Genomic DNA, 18,337 nt, shown 5'->3' with positions numbered 1-18,337 from the left:
TTATGTAATGGTGTAAAAATATCACATCACAGCAACTCCTAAATGCATTCAACATTTCTCATTTTATCACTTACTACAATTTTTCTATATCTTTCACAAAGGTATTTCTCTTAGTTACAAGCTATTAGGAATAAAAGTTCTTCAGTATACAAGTTTTATATTAGCTTAACTACAGAAAATCATGTATTCATATATATTCATTTATCTAAAACATATTACTACAACTAAAAGACATATTATGGAACTAATATTCACTTTTATAAAGAGTTCATGCTGAAGCTAAACATAAACCCATGCAGTTACCATGCATAAAATATGTGGACAAGAGAAATATTTTAAATGATCAAAGTACTTCATTAAAGATAGCAAATAAATAGTAAGTCAATTATTCTAATTATATTCAATATAAAAATAGTAATTTTTATAAAATATAATGTCATACAATATATATTTTGCTAAAGATTACAAAATATTAGACAATATTATATCAAACACTTTCTAGAATCAAACCAAAACATAATATTAAACAGAGTCAAAAACCAATGCAATAAGGCTCCCCACAGATATAATTTTTTAATTAAAAACATCTTGTAACATGAAGTTAGGACAACAAGCTTTTATTTACTGTTTTCAATTCTTAATATACTGGGCAAGTATCTCTACAAGGTGCAATTCACAATTATAAAACTGGCTGAAATTTACTCGTACAGAAATAGTTGTCACGTGTCACATTCAAGTGGTCAAGATGCTGCACTTTCACCTGTTCCAGAGAAGTAGAAATTCATTTTGCTGACACAGTAAACAGCATCAGTTGACATGTCAGGGAATAATTATCAATAAGAACTTCAGAGTAGAATGAAAACACTATTATCTATGTTAGCATTTCTCAACCTCTTTGACACTAAGTACAAACTCATTGCCTTCATAGAATGTCAAAGAATACTTAGATGAATGTACAAAAACATTGCAATTTATTTATGAAAACTATCTAGTTTTTCTTTTTATAAGCTCCAGAGCCTGGCAAAGATAGTTAAGAAACATTGATTTAAATGTTTTTGTTTTAAAAGGAGTAAAGATTTAATATAATTTATTAACTTGGTAGGTCTCATTTTCAAACAATATTTAGCCAAAAAAAAATTAAGTCATGTTGCATTAAACTGATAAAATATGATAACTAATCAGCAATGGTATAACATGTAATATACAGATTTTTTAATCATGCTAATTAGACAGCATGTTTAATACACACATGTTTATACCAGTTATTTTGAATAAAACCAATGCTTTCAATTTTTAGTTTCAAGAACATTTTATTACCAAAAGTGTTTTTGGGGTGCAAATAATCACCAAAGCTGTTAATTATACTATGTAACAAAATTTGTACTTTTTCTTGTTCCTGGGAAGAGTTAATCCCCAACTGCTTGAGCCTAAAGTAAATGGAAAAGACTAATTTTTCACTTCAAACTTTGCTTTTGTGACCTGGGAGCATATAATGAAAACATGATTGGAGACTATATTTGGGGGCTGATACATGAAAGTGATTTACAGTACAGTTGCAAATCTTGAAAAACTACTCACTTCTAAACATTTTTGCTCATTTTTGTATAACTTTAGCATAAATACATGTAAATCTTGATTCATATGTTGTTTATTCAGACCTTATGTAAATGAAAATGTGTAAATTTGCCCATTTTTACATAGAAATCACAAAAATCTCAAATTTGAGTCTCGTCTCTTGAAGACAATATTCTATGGAGTTAGTTGCATGCCACAATTATGGCATGTCAAAAGCAACTTTGCACTACTAGGCCTATATCATTTTTACTAAATGAATCGTTTTAACTTACTTTAAGTAATAACAAATGATCACAATTGTATATCTTCTGACCAACAAGCAGGTTACTAGAATTCTACTAGGTCCCAAGCAAGGCTTAAAATATATCTATAGTACTGACAAGCCACACTGATTGTGGCCAGGTGAGTGACTATTTTTTTATATTTATGTTGCTCATAGCTTATTACTGTAAGTATCACAAGTCTATACATAAAAAAAAAAAACTTACTGCCTGACTTACATTACTGTAAAGTAATAATATACATACAAAGTCACCCTACTAATACAACTATGAATTTAATATCAACTAGATAAGTACCCATCATATGATGGTAAATGCACATTAAATTTGTTTTTAAAAATGAAGTAAATGTTTAATGAACGTGTTTTCTTAATATTAATTAGAAGTTAGTAACAATATATGTATGGAGAATGATTATTCCATTTCTAGATTCTCATTAATACAGTATTTTCTGTATATATTTAGTCTTCTCCTGTAAGTTGTCCTTATAAATTCACATGTAAAACTTGTAGTTATGTTTAAATCTGCTTCTTAGTAAAGCCTTATAGAATGATCCATGATGGGAAAAAAAAAACAGTTGAAAAAATATTTCTACATGTTCAAATATACGAGGCTACAATTTTTAATTGTGAGGAGAAAGGTAAAGAATTTGAGGATGAAGAAAAAAAAAAGCACATGAAAGTTAGAAAAATTTTATAAATATATAATATTGTCAATTTTAATACTATTTGGTTTTTATTTTCACCTTTGGACATTAGAGTTAAATAACAAAAGAATAACTAGATTTGGCAAGATTGGAGATCAAAATAGTAGGTACAAGTTTTTAATTTGTATTTTAGTAGCATAATGTGTACTATATTGTTAGATTAGGCTTATTGCACATAACAGCTACTGTGGCTTAGTTACAATTCAACGTTAGAAAATTAGGTTCTTATAATATTAAGGATTTTTTAGCGTTACTTCATTATTTTTATCTTTAAAAATTAGAGTTGCAGAACAAAAGAAATAACTATATTTAGTAAAAATGAGTACTAAAATAGTAGGTATAACCTTTTAATGTAGATTTTAATAATGCAATGTGTAAGCTTAGTTGTAATACAATTTGCAATAAGATTGTAAGAAATATTTTCCCAAGGGTTCTAAATGAGGTTGTTTTTTTTTTTTGAATAGTGGACAAGTACCAACAGATTGAAAATTACCTAATGTCAATCATATCTCAAAGGGAGGTAACAGAAGTTGCCCCAGTAATTATAGGCCTACTAGTCTCACATCAGTTGTGGGAAACATTTTGGAAAGTCCAATAAAAAGATACTTTGCAAAATCATTTAACAAAGTTTATAATTTTATCCTATCGTCAACATGATGTCACTATAGAAAATCTTGCCTTACAAATATTTTGATATGGTTTGAAAATGTTACTCCACACAGAGATGAGGATAAGGGCATAGATTTGGTCTATCTGGATTTTCAGAAAGCATTTGACAAAGTGCCATATAAAAGACTTGTAAAAGACATTTTTTGGTGTAGAGAATAATTTTACTAATTGAACAGAAGAGTGACATGATGAAAGAAAGCAGAAGGTTGTTACAAATGGAGTTCAGTGAAACTGGATTAACATTGCAAGTGGTGTACCTCAGAACTCAGTATTAGGACCATTGCTCTTTTTGATTTACATTAATGACTCAGATGAAGGAATGCTCAACAAATTACTTACATTTGCTGATGAAAAAGGTCTTTGATATTCCTGTCTGTGAAAAACATACTATGTTACAAAGATACATAGATCATTTAGTGAGTTGGGCAACAAAATGGCTAATGAGTTTTAATTATGGTAAATGCAAAATTTGCATGTAGGGTATCATAATTTGAATTTTACGTACAAGTCGGATTGGAATAACCTCAACAGTGTCATGAAAGAAAAGGATCTTAGTGTAATAGTTGATCAGTCCTGAGGCCATACAAGTAGTGTGCTGTTGCTAACAGTCAGACAAATAAGCTTTTAGGTTGTATTTACAAATCTAAAGAGGTTATAATTTGATTTGCATATGTCACTGGTTAGGCCAACTTTGAAGTAGTGTGTTTAATCTTATGATCCTTACATTGAATTGTTGGAAAGAGTTCAGAGGAGAGTCACTAAAATGGTACTTGAGATGGAAGAGGTTGTCATATGAGAGATTAAGAATGTTAAAATTATCCTGAAAGAGGGGAGAATTTGAGATGATACAATTGAATTGTTTTATAAAAGGATCCAATAATGTTAATGCATCAACATTTTTCATACTTAACAGCAAAATTTATAGAACTAGGGGATATGAACATAAAGTCAGTCAATGTAGAAGTTGTCTTCAGACAGGCATGCCAATGACATTTATGAAAAAAAGAGGAAAAGGTATATAGCCTGTGGTATAAAGGTATAAAGGTGCAGCTGTGCTTAACTAGGGGGGTCCGGGGGCATGCTCACCTGGGAAATTAAAAAAAAATGGATGCTATTTGGTGTAATCTGGGACAATTTCTTTATGCTTTTTGACATTGCAATGTTGGAAAAGTACACAATATATATCATATAAAATAACAAAAGGAAATTAAAAGACTAAATCAAACTAATAAAAACTATAACTTTCATTTACAGTTTTAAGCAGATTGATTTATTCTTTTTATTTGCATTCATTTTTTAGAAGATATATCAAAATATCTAAAATTAACAAATAAAATAAAAAGTAAATAAATGAAATTTAAGATTGTTTATTTGCTATTTATTCAGTTTAATTTTTTTCTAAATCAAAATATATTAGTAAAAAAGCCAAAATAACTCAGTAAATATTTCAAATACAAATCATTTCATTATTATCCTTTTTTGTCATCAATAACATCATCAACTACTGGTATGCTGCCAATTAACTGTTTTACAGTCATTGCCAATAACTACTTCTCTGCTGCATATATTCCATACAATTTTCAAATCACATAAAATTACTCTTTTGACTAATCATGACTACCTACAGTTCAAATTGTTCATCTATGCAATCTTGTCATTATACTACTGGTACCTTAATGTCAATGAATTTTCCATTCTTTCACAAATTGACAATACAAACTAAAACAGCATATGAAGGAAAGCTATGACATTGCTTAAAAATTCAACTACTGATATGGTTCAATATTAAACTACTGATATCAGTAATATGCCTCAGAAATTAAATTTTGTACAGTCACTGACATCAACAACTACTGCTCTGCTGCATGTATTCCATTAAAATTTCAAATTACTTAAAATTACTCTACATGACTACCTACAGTAAAACTTGTTCATCTATACAATCTTGTCAGTAAATTACTGGTACCTCAATATCAGTATATTTTTCATTCTTTCACAATACAAACTGAAACAGCAAATCAAGGAAAGCTTTGACATTGCTTCAAAATAAAATTAATGATATGCTTTAAAATAAACCACTGGCACTGTATGCTGCAGATAATAATAAAATGTTTTTCAGTCACTGATATCAACTTCTGCTCTGCTGCATAAATTACAGTCAAATTTCAAATCACTTAATTTCCTTTAATCAATATTGGCTACTTTCCTCTTTTTTGAGACAAGGGTTTCCAGTGCTCTCTTCCGAGCTTTTCTTCTCTATGCCTCTGCAGCTTTCTGGACTTTTTCTTTAGCCAAGGTGGCTGGGCCAGATTTCACAGAACCATAGGCCTCAAGCCTTTCTGCCCTTTTCTTCTGATTCTCCCTCAGCTTTGAGGTATACTTTGAAGCTGCTGATCTAATGTCCTTACACATTTTCTTGTCTACAGGATCAAAATGAACATCTTTCCTTTTAAACATTTCAATCGCTGTTGTTTCTTTGGAGCGTAGAGAATATTTTATCGTCTGGTATGCACACGATACCAGACCACGAGACCTGCAACGAGACTGCCTCCAAGATGGTGGTCAGATTTTTTTTTCTTCTGCAATAAACATTGAAAAAATACGATTTCTCCTCAAAAACCACCTACCCGGCCCCCAGATCGCTCATATTTTCTCCTCGAATTTACACGAATATCGTGGGTGATCGTTGGTCGTTTGAAAACGTGGAAATCCGCGTTTCAGTGGAAAAATGGCACGCACGTTCAGATAAGAATTTCATTTTTCAGATAGGGTGGTTGGCCTATAGAATGGATTGGTTGCAAGGCTTCTGCTAGCCATTAGCCACAACGCCATTGGCGAAAAGAAACAGCCTGTGGCTAAAAAAATCTAGTGTTGGTTTCACCACAGTGGTGAAAGATAATTTTTCGGTCTTGGATGGTTTTCCTTTACTTATTCTGCTCAAGTTTTGGTCTTAACAGCTTTCAGATAAGAATTTCATTTTTCAGATAGGGTGGTTGGCCTATAGAATGGATTGATTGCAAGGCTTCTGCTAGCCATTAGCCACAACGCCATTGGCGAAAAGAAACAGCCTGTGGCTAAAAAAATCTAGTGTTGGTTTCACCACAGTGGTGAAAGATAATTTTTCGGTCTTGGATGGTTTTCCTTTACTTATTCTGCTCAAGTTTTGGTCTTAACAGCTTTCATGGTTTTTATCACCATCCACGCCATTAATGATAACAAATGACCAGAGGTGCCCCCCAGCAAGTTGAAGAAACATCTTTAAAAACTTCCACTGACTGATCTGTATTTTCTTTATATATGTATTTTTATGATTTCAGGGATATGACAACTAACAAATTAAATTTAAAAAATTTATTACTCAGCTGTGCTAATGATTTTTTTATTTTCATTTCTTATGCTACATGTTTGATTCTGCCCGTGGTACACAAACAGTAAACAGAGAAAACCTGACTTTCGTAAAACCAACATATGGTCTGTATCAAAGTGGAAATCCCAAGTTTTGTTTGACAAGTGTGTGAATTGAGATCATGACAACTCCTGGATCAGATAAAAAGACATCTAAACAGTTAGATATATAAAGTTATTTTCAAAAGAGGGTTGAAGCAACAACATAACTGATGATGGGAAATCCACTTCCAAAAGAAAAGATAGCTTTGAAGAAACCGAAGCTTGCAGCAGTGATCAGACTGTCGGTGTGGAAAAAATATATATCCGCAATTTTCACAGAGTTGTTACAAAAACTTGGTTTTCACAGTTTCCTTGGCTGGAACATGTTTCCCAATAAAATACATTTCATTGCAAATTATGCAGGGGCAACAAGAACACAAATATTTATAGTACCACTGGGAAAAATGCTACTAAGCCTAAAAAAGACGACTTGGTGAAGCATGCACAGTAAGAAGATCATCGCAGTGCAGTAGCATCACAAGTTTTGAAAAAAGACATGTCAACTGCTGCTGTAAATGTGTATGTGGGGTGTAAAGGTGGCATTTCAGGCACAGATGGCCACATTACTTGTACAAGCAAAGGAAGCTATCCCAACTGTGAAGTTTCATTCCCTCCTTTCACTACAAGTATTCAATGTATGAATATTCTTCATTTTAGTATTAATAAGATACTTTGTTTCCTTAAAAAAGGCAATTTGACAATTTTCTAAAAGTGAAACATTTTGAAAATATCTATAAAAATTAAGTAGCTAGCCAACTCTTCCAAATATTTTGTTTATTACTTTAATTGGTGGTCTTATTTCAAAACACAAGTTCTTATATATTTTTTAACAGGGAGTGACCTCTCTAAAGAAACTACAGACTCAGTCACAAAGTGGAACAGGGAGCTTCATATACACCCACATCCAGTCTCTGGATGATATATACAGTGTCCTAAATCATGTAGTTCAGGAAGAAATGCAGGCAGACTTTCAGGCATTGCCTTTCCCATTTTTTGCTCTTGAAGCAGATGAAGCAACTGATGCAGGAAACACCTCTATACTGATAATTTATATCAGGTATCTTTCATCACTAGGTGAGGTTACAAGTCAATTCCTTGCTGTGCGTGAGCTGACCAACACTGGGGATGATTCTATCTACAACATAATGTGCTTAGTCATGGCAGATTGAGGATTGTTTGATGTTGATTTGGTTGGACTTGCAACTGATGGTGCAAATGTCATGGTGGGAATAAAAACAGGTGTTGCTATAAAATTTGAGAAATGCCCCTGGATAATAACAAGTCATTGTTTGGCACACAGATTACAGTTGGCTGCTGAAAAGGCAGCAAACCAGGTGCCATACCTTGTGAAGTACATTTCAGTTTTGAACCAGTTTGCAAAAAGCCTGAAATATTCTCCCAAGTTGTGTCAGGTTCTGGAAGAGAGCAAAGCATTGCATGGAGAGAAAAGCAACAAAATCAAGCAAGTGTTTTTCACATGATGGCTCTCTTTTAATGATTCCATCCAAGCATTAGTCAACTGTATTGTAACTGTGATAAGCTGCCTGATACTCCAGGCTGAGCCTTACTACATGGTCTACTCCAGCAAATGTCATGTTACAGCTTTGCCATGATGACACACTTTTTGGCTGACACTGTTAGCATTCTTGGACTTTTGTCAAGATCTCTAGAGAGAGCTGATTTATCTTATGATCAGGCTAAAGCAATTATTGATGGGTCAATTCTGTCAATTCAGTCGCTGGTACACATCCCTGGTCCTAACACACAGGCTGCACTAAAGGAACTCCCACAAGCTCCTGATGCCAGTGATTACACTTCTTACAGAGGCCATGACAAAGATATTGATAAACAACGTGAAAAGTACAGATCAGCTGCTGAGTAATTTGTTGAAGAGGTGGTCACAAGACTACAAGTAGCATTCCCAGACATTAACATCATGTCATTTTTGTCAATATTTAGCCTATGTCACAGCAGAGCAGTATCTGATGAGAATGATCTGAAGAAACTCATCCAGCACTTCTCTCCTTTCATCAATGAGGATGAGGCACTGACTGAATGGCTGCTACTAAGGAACATAATGGAACAGGATGCTCACAAAAACAGAAACATGAAGAGCTTCTACAAGGAATACATCCACCAGACCTATCAAACTTTTCCAAATCTGTCTCAGCTTGCAGCAATTGGATTAATAATTCCAATTACATCTGTTGAATGAACAGGGAATTAGCAGGTACAACACCATCAAAACAGATGCCAGGAGCAATGGCCAAGACAGAAATGTTACTGAACTTATCCATGGAATCCAAACTGTTAGATTATTTTAACTTCGACTCTGCATTCAGATACTGGGTCACTCACAAAGACAGACATGGGTACCATTCCCTATTGAAGAAATGTGCTTTGGAACCTCAGGTGTCAACTTCTACCACATCTTGTGTTGAGAATGATTTGGCTGAAGGGATGCTATTGGATTTGTCTACTTACTTGTCATGCTACCATATTCTAGTTTTAAGTCATTTTTTTGTGTTATTTTGAAAAATGCATCTTTATTTTCCTCTCTATCATGTTTGTTATTTTGTTTGTTTTGGTTTTTTTTTACAAGGAAGATTGCTGTGGAATAAAAAAATAGTACAAAACGTCTTGTAGATTTTCACATAATTACAACTATTTTTTACTGGATGGAATTGATGCATATTAAAAGTCATGCACCACACAGTTTTTGGCAACCTAAAATTGTGGATAAACAATTGCCACTGTGGCTAAAAGAAAATTACTTTGTTTAGCCACAGTGGCTAAGAGAGTTATTTTTCTAGTGGAAGCCCAGGGTTGCCTTCAGATATTGTGGAGGCAGTAAATTTGAGCAACTTAAAAAGAAAGCTTGATAGATGTATGAATGATTAGGGCTGACTTACAAATTCTTTTGTTAATTTTCTTAATAAGAAGTTTGATTTAAAGGATGGGACAGCCAAGATGGACCAACAAGTTTCTTATTATCCCTAAACATTATGTTTAGTTGATAAAAAATACTTATTAAAAATCTCTTATCTAAGTTGAAAAATATCAATAATAATGTATTTTGGCACCAACTGCTGAGATGAAAAGATAAAAGTTGTTTTGACATATAATTCTGCATATTCAAAAGAGCTTACTGCAAGTATTTTAATAAATAAATAATAACTAACAGAGAACATCAAGTTAAAATCATGACTTGACTAGGACTGGACATAAGGCTCCCACATGATAGTCAAGTACTGTAATGACTGACACCAAGTCTTTGTAATCAAATGTTAATTAATAATTCAAATTCCTAATTTTAAACTATCATACTATTCTGGTTTTCACTAATATTGTATGATCTTGTCCTAAACATGACGATTTAATAATTGTAAATAGATATATAAAATCTTCAATTGACTAGGACTTGAACACAATATTTTCACTTGAAACTAACCACTGAGCCAATTTAAGCATCACCAACAAAGCAAATGTTATAAATAGAGTGGAACATTAAAACAATAGTAGTAACACAAATATAGTGACTTTTATAGATAGAATATTTTGGGTGGCACTTCAGTAGCATATCTAAGTTAAGGACAGCTAATTTACACAAGTGTACTGTGCCACTTCCAACTCGGATTACTAACTATTCAACTTTGAAAACTTAAAGTGCTGTATAATTATAACAATTTAACATTGTTTTGATAGCTACTCCCAACACAAATGCATTACATCAACTAAACATAACTGTTCATCTTTAGGTGATGCTCTTCAATATAAAATAGAAAGTTTCAAGAGTGTCCCTTAAAATTTCCAAAGTATTCCCTTATCTTTGATACAAGAATACACAGGTGTTTTAAACTGCCAACCTAGGAACATTACTGCAATTGCCTGCTGCCAGTTGAATCAGGAGTTTGACTGTTCTATATCTTTCTGTATAATTAAACTTAAACATATAGTAAAATGTCACTCTTCATAGTGAACTTAGCTTTTTTAGTTTTACGTTTATCAAAATAAATTATAATAAAAATATAAGATTATAAACTATATTTTCCAATGCTGTAATTTAGACATTAGCTAGAAGGTACAAGGTAATATTAGAATCAAGCTAGTTTGGGAGAATAGATCTAGAATATTCTAAATTGACTTCATAAAAACCTAGACTTTGCATAATATTTAGAACAATAATTAAATATAAATAAAGGTTAGCCTTTCTTCTCCAGTATATGATGAGAATATTGTTGTTTAGTATGAACATCAGTTGGTTTATAACTAACAGTTAAGCTACACAAATGCTTACCATCATTGAACAGCCCATGGATATTACTTTTACAAGATAACCTATTAAATAACTACTTACTAATCTTTAAAGTTAAATTCTATCTATCATCAACATCATGCAATTTCACTAAAGTTACATCACAACATCAACAGAGGCAATACTTTTTACTGATTAAAAAGACTCAGACACGTCTTGGCATAAATATTTTATGTATATTTATCTGCAAGATGCAAAATTTCATTCCAATATACCTAAATACAGGTATGATTTCATATAAAAAACAAAAATGTAGATATAAACATAAATGTTACTGTTTCAATTTAAAATTAATATCAATGAAAATTTCATTCTTAAACTATAATGCATCATGTGACCTCTCATAGATTCCAAAACTGTTTACAAAAGCTGCAAGTGCTTTGAGTTACAATATTACTTAAAGCAATATACTCACTAAATTCTAAAACTAAAATGTTTGTTAACATATTGTGCTGAGAAACAAATTTGTAACATTTTCAATCTCAAGTTGGGTGTTTGACATACCTCTGTTAATTCCTCCAACTGCTGCCTTTCTTCCAGCAAACGAACAATCAGACGTTTCCTCTCTGCCAGCAAAAGCAAGACAATTTCTTTTTGTCTATTTTGTTCTTTTTCTAGTGTCTCTGTTAGTTTCTTTAATTCTTTTTCTAATTTCTTATTCTGTTGTTTTTCAAACTCTAGCTCTTGTTTTAGTCGTTCCCGTTCTTTTTCTAGCATGTAAGTAACATCATCTCCCTGAGCGGTATCTTGAGCATGCTTCCGTTTTTCATCCTCTAGCTCGGCCACAATCTAACAACAAAAAATTAGAATTAAGCATTTTTTGTTTCCTGTTGTTTCTTTCAAAAATACTACAAGACATCAAAAGAAAAAGGAATGAATACTGAATTTTATATCTATGCCTTTTACACTCAGGAAATCATAGATCTACAATGCAAATGTACTAAGGCCAAATATTTAAAACTTTAAAAACAAAATTCTCAGTACTTGTTCATGAATAGCACTCTTTATAATAAGGAATAATGTTTTGGCCAATTTCCTATGAAAATAAATACTCTTAAACTTTGTTTTTACATCATAGCTTCCAAACTTGAATATCTTATAATGCTACATCAAGTGCAGACACTTACTTACCTGTCAGACTCAAAGCCAGTGACAAGTGCAAACTACACAGGCTGTCATTTTGGTATGTTAAATCATAAGCATTAACAAACCTAACAAAATTAAGAAACATGCAACCCAAGGTGGTAAAAAAACAATTGTTGTTGCTTTTTTTTTTTATAATTTTTTTTATGGATAAATATGTTTGAGGGAAAACATGTGAATGATTTTTAACAGTAAAATTTGCAAGAAATCTTTAAAATATTTTGAACTTAAGATGTGCATATATGAAAGTTATTTGTTTTTTGTTGGCTTTCACAAATACTACTCTCAGACTATCTGCATTTGCCACCCCTAATTTAGAATTGATAGACTAGAAGGAAAGCAGCAAGTCAACTCACCCACCACAACTCTTGGACTACTCTTTATTACAAAAAAAAAATATGAAGTTGGTCTTAACAGCATAATGCTAACACAGCTGCAATTGCAAGCATGTTCACTAACAGGATTCAAACTCATGATGCACAGATTAAGAACTGAATACCCCAGTCATAAAACTACATCAGGCCTTATACTGAAATCACTGAAAATAGTGTACATGATAATGGAAAATTCCAAACTAAATCATTCCAAGTTACATTTAAAACTTAAAATACAGAAATGTTTAATAGTGAAGCATAAACAACCTCAATAAATTTCAATGACTGGTAGCTATGAGTTAGTTTCAGTTCCCAAGACTAGATTTTATATTAACAAATCTTGTTGAGTACAGACAGGTATTAATCTTGGCTTACACAGTATCTTTTTTATTATTATTTTATCACATATCTCGAATGTGAAAAAAAAGTTATTTTTGGAATTTTTCTTCCCTATTGGTTCAGAAAGACTACACAATAGCAAGATTATTTTGTATTTCTATAGAGATTTCCATTGTTTTCTACCCATAATTTCATACAAGTGAAGTTTTGTTTTTTAAACCTTCAGTGGGTTGTTCCATCTCAGATGCTATTCTGTTATTTCCTGAAGAGAAGATATGTTCTCTAAACAGTTTATACAAGTATACTTTAATAACTTAAATGATCTATAATACAACAGCCAATAGCAATTAACTACATTAAATGCCAGTCTATAAACTAAACACAGTTCTTGGAAATTATTGGTGGAAAAATAAGTAGTGTGTATATGTGTTCCTTTAACAGGAAACTTCAAATCAATGAATACTTAAATAATAAACTCTAATAATATTTTCCTGATAGACAATATATGATTGATGGACAGAAAACATTTATTACCTTCATAACAACACTCACAAACAAGCATGTACACACCTTCACAAATAGCTACATTGACATATCTATGCACATGTAATTTAAAGCACGTGTTTTGACTATAAAAAATAAAGATATCTGAATCACAGAATCTTTATTTAAAAAACTCCCCCCCCCATTCTCCACAAAAGTGTATAAATCATAATTCATTCATTTTATCATATGATTGTGAAATTCTAGCAAATAACTGTATTCAAATATAGGTAAATACAAGTATTACAGAACATATTTTAGTAATAAGATACAAGATCAATAAATGTTAATATAGTTTATGACTCCATGCAGAATATTATTTATGACAATAAAAGCTTCAAACTGAAGTCAAACAGTAAATCTCAACACTCTCCAGTCTAAAGACTTTATCCGACTTACTTAACCTGTATTCTTACAGGTCATGAGGCAAAGGCTTTCTCATCATATTTGTTGACTTGCATTCAAAATTTTATTCAACTGCAATTTTATGAATTTATGCTAAGTTAGGTATAAAATTCTAATTCAAGTGTTCATATTATTCATGACTTACTTTAATTTATGGGTATTTAAAAACATGCCTAAACAGATTTTTGTATGAATTAGGAAATCAAATTACAAATATGTAAAAGCTAGGATATAAAATAATAACCTGCTATACTTTATACATGATGAGATTTCACTAATGAAAGCTCTGGTGTAGAGTCAAAGTCCCTGATGACAAACAGAATCCAGCATCTTCAAGACCTAGGTCCTGGCACAGCCATAGACCAATTATCCATAGTCTAGTTTCAATCGAATAAGAGCATGATGTATCTTTAACACAGAACATCAACCTGTTCCCCAAGTGGTGGAAGTGAAGGATATTCAGTGCTCTTCTACATTAGACCCAGCAGCTACTTGATGTGTGGTATAAAGGTCAGCTTAGAGCCAAAGATAAGCCCAAAGAACTTTCTCTCAGGTACAACAGGTAGCACAACCTCACCGATATGGTGTTGAGGATCAGGGTGAACACCCCATTGGCACCAAAAGTGCATTGCAAACGGTTTGAGAAAGAGAGAGAAAATTAAAACTCTTGCTATGGTTCACTACAGTAAACAACTGAGAGCAGTCTGTAGCTGCTGCTCAATATACCTCATGTTCGACAACTGACACGAGATGTGAAAGTCGTTGACATAGAGACCATTTGTAACAGTGAGAGGGAGTTGTTCAGTGATGGCATTAATTTTTATACTGAAAAGTGTGACACTCAAAACACATCCTTGAGGGATTCCAAGTTCCTCTATAAAAAAACGGAAAAGTGTCAAACCCGCATGAAGTTGGAATCTCCTGTCCATTAAAAAATTTTTTAATAAAATGAGCAAGTGGCCACATAACCCATATAAATGGAGTTCTTGCAAAATGCCATACCTCCATGTTATATCATATGCCTTTTCAATGTCAAAGAATATTGATATGTCATTTGAGAAAGGCTTCTCTGATTGATGTTTCAAATCAAATCAGGTGGTCCATAGTGGAGCACTGTTGTCAGAACCTACACTGGGTGAATGAGAAGAGGTTGTTTGATTTGAGAAACCAAACAAGAGGAGCATTAACCATCAGGTCTTACAGAGACAGCTCATCAAAGCAACTGGAAGGTAGTTTGAAGAAATCTTGGGATCCTTCCCAGGCTTGGAGAAAGGCAGGACAATAATCAGGCATCAGGAAAAACGTTCTCCTGCCAGATTCAGTTAAAAACAACCAGAAGGATAGCAAGAGAAGCAGGATAGATGGCACAGCATCTCATAGTGTATATCATCAGGTCCAACCAATGTACTGCCAGACTGATGAAGGGCCAGTTTGAGTTCTACCACTGTAAAGGGACAATTATAGCCATAGAGACAATCAGCTCAAAAGGAAAGAGGTGATTGCTCTGCCAGTCTTGATGGCTAAGAAGGTGGAAGAAGAGCTAGATACCTGGCAAAAGCTTTCACCTAAAGTATCAGTGATGCTCTGGGTATCAGTTACTTCCTAGCCATCAGAAAGCAAGATCAAGAGGGGACAGAGTGATATTACCCATGGACCTTTCAAATCTTGTCCCAAATTACTTTGGAACTGGTGGTAGAGGATATGTTGGTTGTGAACTTAATCCAAGATTCCTTCTAGCTTTGACATCTTACCCATCGAGCATGCGCACGGTCTTGCTGGAAAGCGATGTGGTTTGAGAGTGTGGGATATCTATGTAAAGTATCCCAGACTCATTTTTAAGCCTTCCGTGCCATGTGGCAGGCAGAATTCCCCCATGGAGGAGGATATAGTGGAAAAGGTTTTAAGGTTTTAGGAATACATTGAGCAGCTGCTTGTATAATTCACTCAGTTACTGCTGCCACACAGTCGTCTACTGATGGCTTACAGACAATGGCAGGATCAAGTTCTGCAAGAGCAGTGAAAGAGGGCCAGTTTGCCTGATCCAGCTTCCACTGGGGAACGCGGGTCAGGTGGCATCGACCATGGCCAGTCTCTCTCAAGATTATAGGAAAATGATCACTGTGTCATGGATTATTGTCAACTCTCCATGAAAAATGGGAAAATAATGAAGGGGAGCAAATTGAGAGATCAATAGAGTAAAGCACTGACTAGGTGCATGAAAATAAATAGAAGAACCAGTATTGAAATGAGAAAGGTTGTGATCAGAGAGCATACACTCTACAGAGTGACCCCTCCTATCAATACCAGCACTTCCCCAGAGGAGATGATGTCCATTAAAGTCCTCCTGGATGCAAAAGGAAGACGGCAACTGTTCAATGACAGCATCACAGTCTGATTAATCATATGTCTCTCCAGGTGACAGATAGAGAAAACAGTGATGGTATGACCCAAGGAAACACAGATGGCTACAGCCTCCAAGGGTGTATTGAGTGGCAAAGACAAGGTGGGCACATGCTGATCAACCATCAGTGCCACCCATCCATGCACTCATCCATCACACAGCCTGTCATTTTTGTATAAAGAAAACTGCCAAAGGTGACTGTATTGGTAGGTTTCAGAAACGTTACCTGTAAGAAGAGGCAAACAGGATGGTAGGAAGCAATCAGTGTTTTGATGTCATCTAGATTAGAACATAAACCTCGATAGTTCCATTGTATCAGGGTGGCCATTTTTATTTAAGTGTAGGTGAATTGAGCAGAGAACCCTTCTGTTTACGACCACATCTTTTTTCCTTACTTTCCTTATTCGAGGGAGAACTATCAACCTCCATGGATCCTACCCTGGGTTCATTGGACAGGTCTTTGCTGTTGGAAGGGGATTCCAGAGACTGAGGACATGAATGAATGATTGTTTTGCATCTTGCTGTGAGAAAAGAAGATGGATCCAAGGAAATGCCTGTACCTGAAACCAAAGAATGTGTATCTCAGGGTTTGATGGAATGTATATAAGGGACAGAGATAGGTATCAAAATTGATTCATCAACTTTTTTAACCATGGAAATCAAAAGACTTCATTTGTTTGGAGAACAATTCTGTAGGAGGCACAGAGAAACCTGTCTGCACTCCCACAGTAGCTGTGGAATGAAGTGCAGCAGCATACATCCGAGATGAAGTGGTGGACAGTAATTTTCAAGCCTCGTGATAGATAATGTTATGAATCATTTTCAAACGCTGCACCTCTTTCTTCCAACCATTTAGAGCAAGAACGAAAGTAGGAAGGGTGAAAACCATTGCAACTGATGCAATGAGGGTCCATTTCACACTCATAGGCATCATGGTCCTTGCCACTACAACGAGCACACGTCAAGGAACCACAACATGACATCTTCAAGTGACTGAACCATTGAGAGTGGAAACATCAGAGGGTTTGGAATGTATGGCCATACTCTGCAATTAAGATAACCTGCTACCATAATTCCATCTTTGCAAGTGGAGACACCTCACTGCAGAAACCAGCAAGAATCTCCAACTCTGGGATGTTCTTCAAATCCCTCTCAGTAATAACTCCTCATGATGAATTCAAAGTAGCATGAGGTGTAACCTCTATAGGTATATCCCCAATAGCCTTTGAATGCAAGAGGAGTTCAGCATTGAGATATGGATGTTTCCACCAATATGTAACCAGAGTGAAGCTTTTTTTATTGACTTTGGAGAGCCAGCAAGTCCCTCTAGTCCCTTCTGAATATAAAAGGGAGATATCTGCCCTCAAGGTTTGCTGAAAGTGGGTGCAATATAAGAAAATGAGGTACAACAGGTGGTATGGATGGTGAGGATTGTTACTCAGAATCTTCAATACGTGGTCATTTACCTATAGACTATTTTTTCACTATTTTATTAAAATTTTTAATTGGAGTATTCATAATAAGAAAAGGGAAATTTTGGTGCCCACTGACCCCACTCACCATTGAGCCCTATGAGGGGATGCACTACAATGTCAAACAACACCTGTTGAGAACATCCAACACTGGTACTTGGATGACCCTAGCCCAAGTGGATGAGTCAACTGACCCAAGGGGGGCCACCCCAAGGCTGCCCATCTACAGAAATTCAAGGCCAAAGTGGTGTGTTAGGGTTGGACCCCTCAACCACCAGGATCCTCTCCTCCCCTTCATGGGTTACCATGCATGGCAAACACGTGGATGGATGTTTAGATCCCAGAGGAGGTAAACTGAAAGAACAGAACCTTACCTGGGAGTTACCCTCACTACCTACAGGAATCCACACCGACAGGCAAGGTAAATGATTTTCCTCCTACTAAAAGTATTCATATGTATCATAAATAAAAACAAAGGTTTGTTTTAGCTAGTACATTTTATGCTTTATTTCAGTTACAGCAAATGAAGTTAATGCAATAAAACTTTGCCCAAACATCAAAACAAATACACACCAAATCTTACACGAAAGTGTTAGCACATAAAGGAAGAATATATAGGTTTCAGTTCTGTCTATAAATACAAATATGTCTACTATATATTACTCTA

General features: G+C 34.1%; 1 protein-coding gene across 2 annotated transcripts in view; it reads right to left on the bottom strand.

Moving 5' to 3' along the window:
- LOC143226422 (uncharacterized) overlaps nt 1-18,337 on the bottom strand; it is a 125,934-nt gene that overhangs the window by 78,695 nt on the left and 28,902 nt on the right. For both annotated transcript variants that reach the window (XM_076457360.1, XM_076457361.1), the window contains exon 4: nt 11,498-11,782. In XM_076457360.1, the coding sequence (XP_076313475.1) occupies nt 11,498-11,782 (285 nt within the window). The remainder of the gene's footprint in view (nt 1-11,497; nt 11,783-18,337) is intronic.

Source organism: Tachypleus tridentatus, chromosome 9 (assembly GCF_004210375.1).
Source record: "Tachypleus tridentatus isolate NWPU-2018 chromosome 9, ASM421037v1, whole genome shotgun sequence".
NCBI lineage: Eukaryota > Metazoa > Arthropoda > Merostomata > Xiphosura > Limulidae > Tachypleus > Tachypleus tridentatus.
This window is presented reverse-complemented; position numbering and strand designations above follow the sequence as displayed.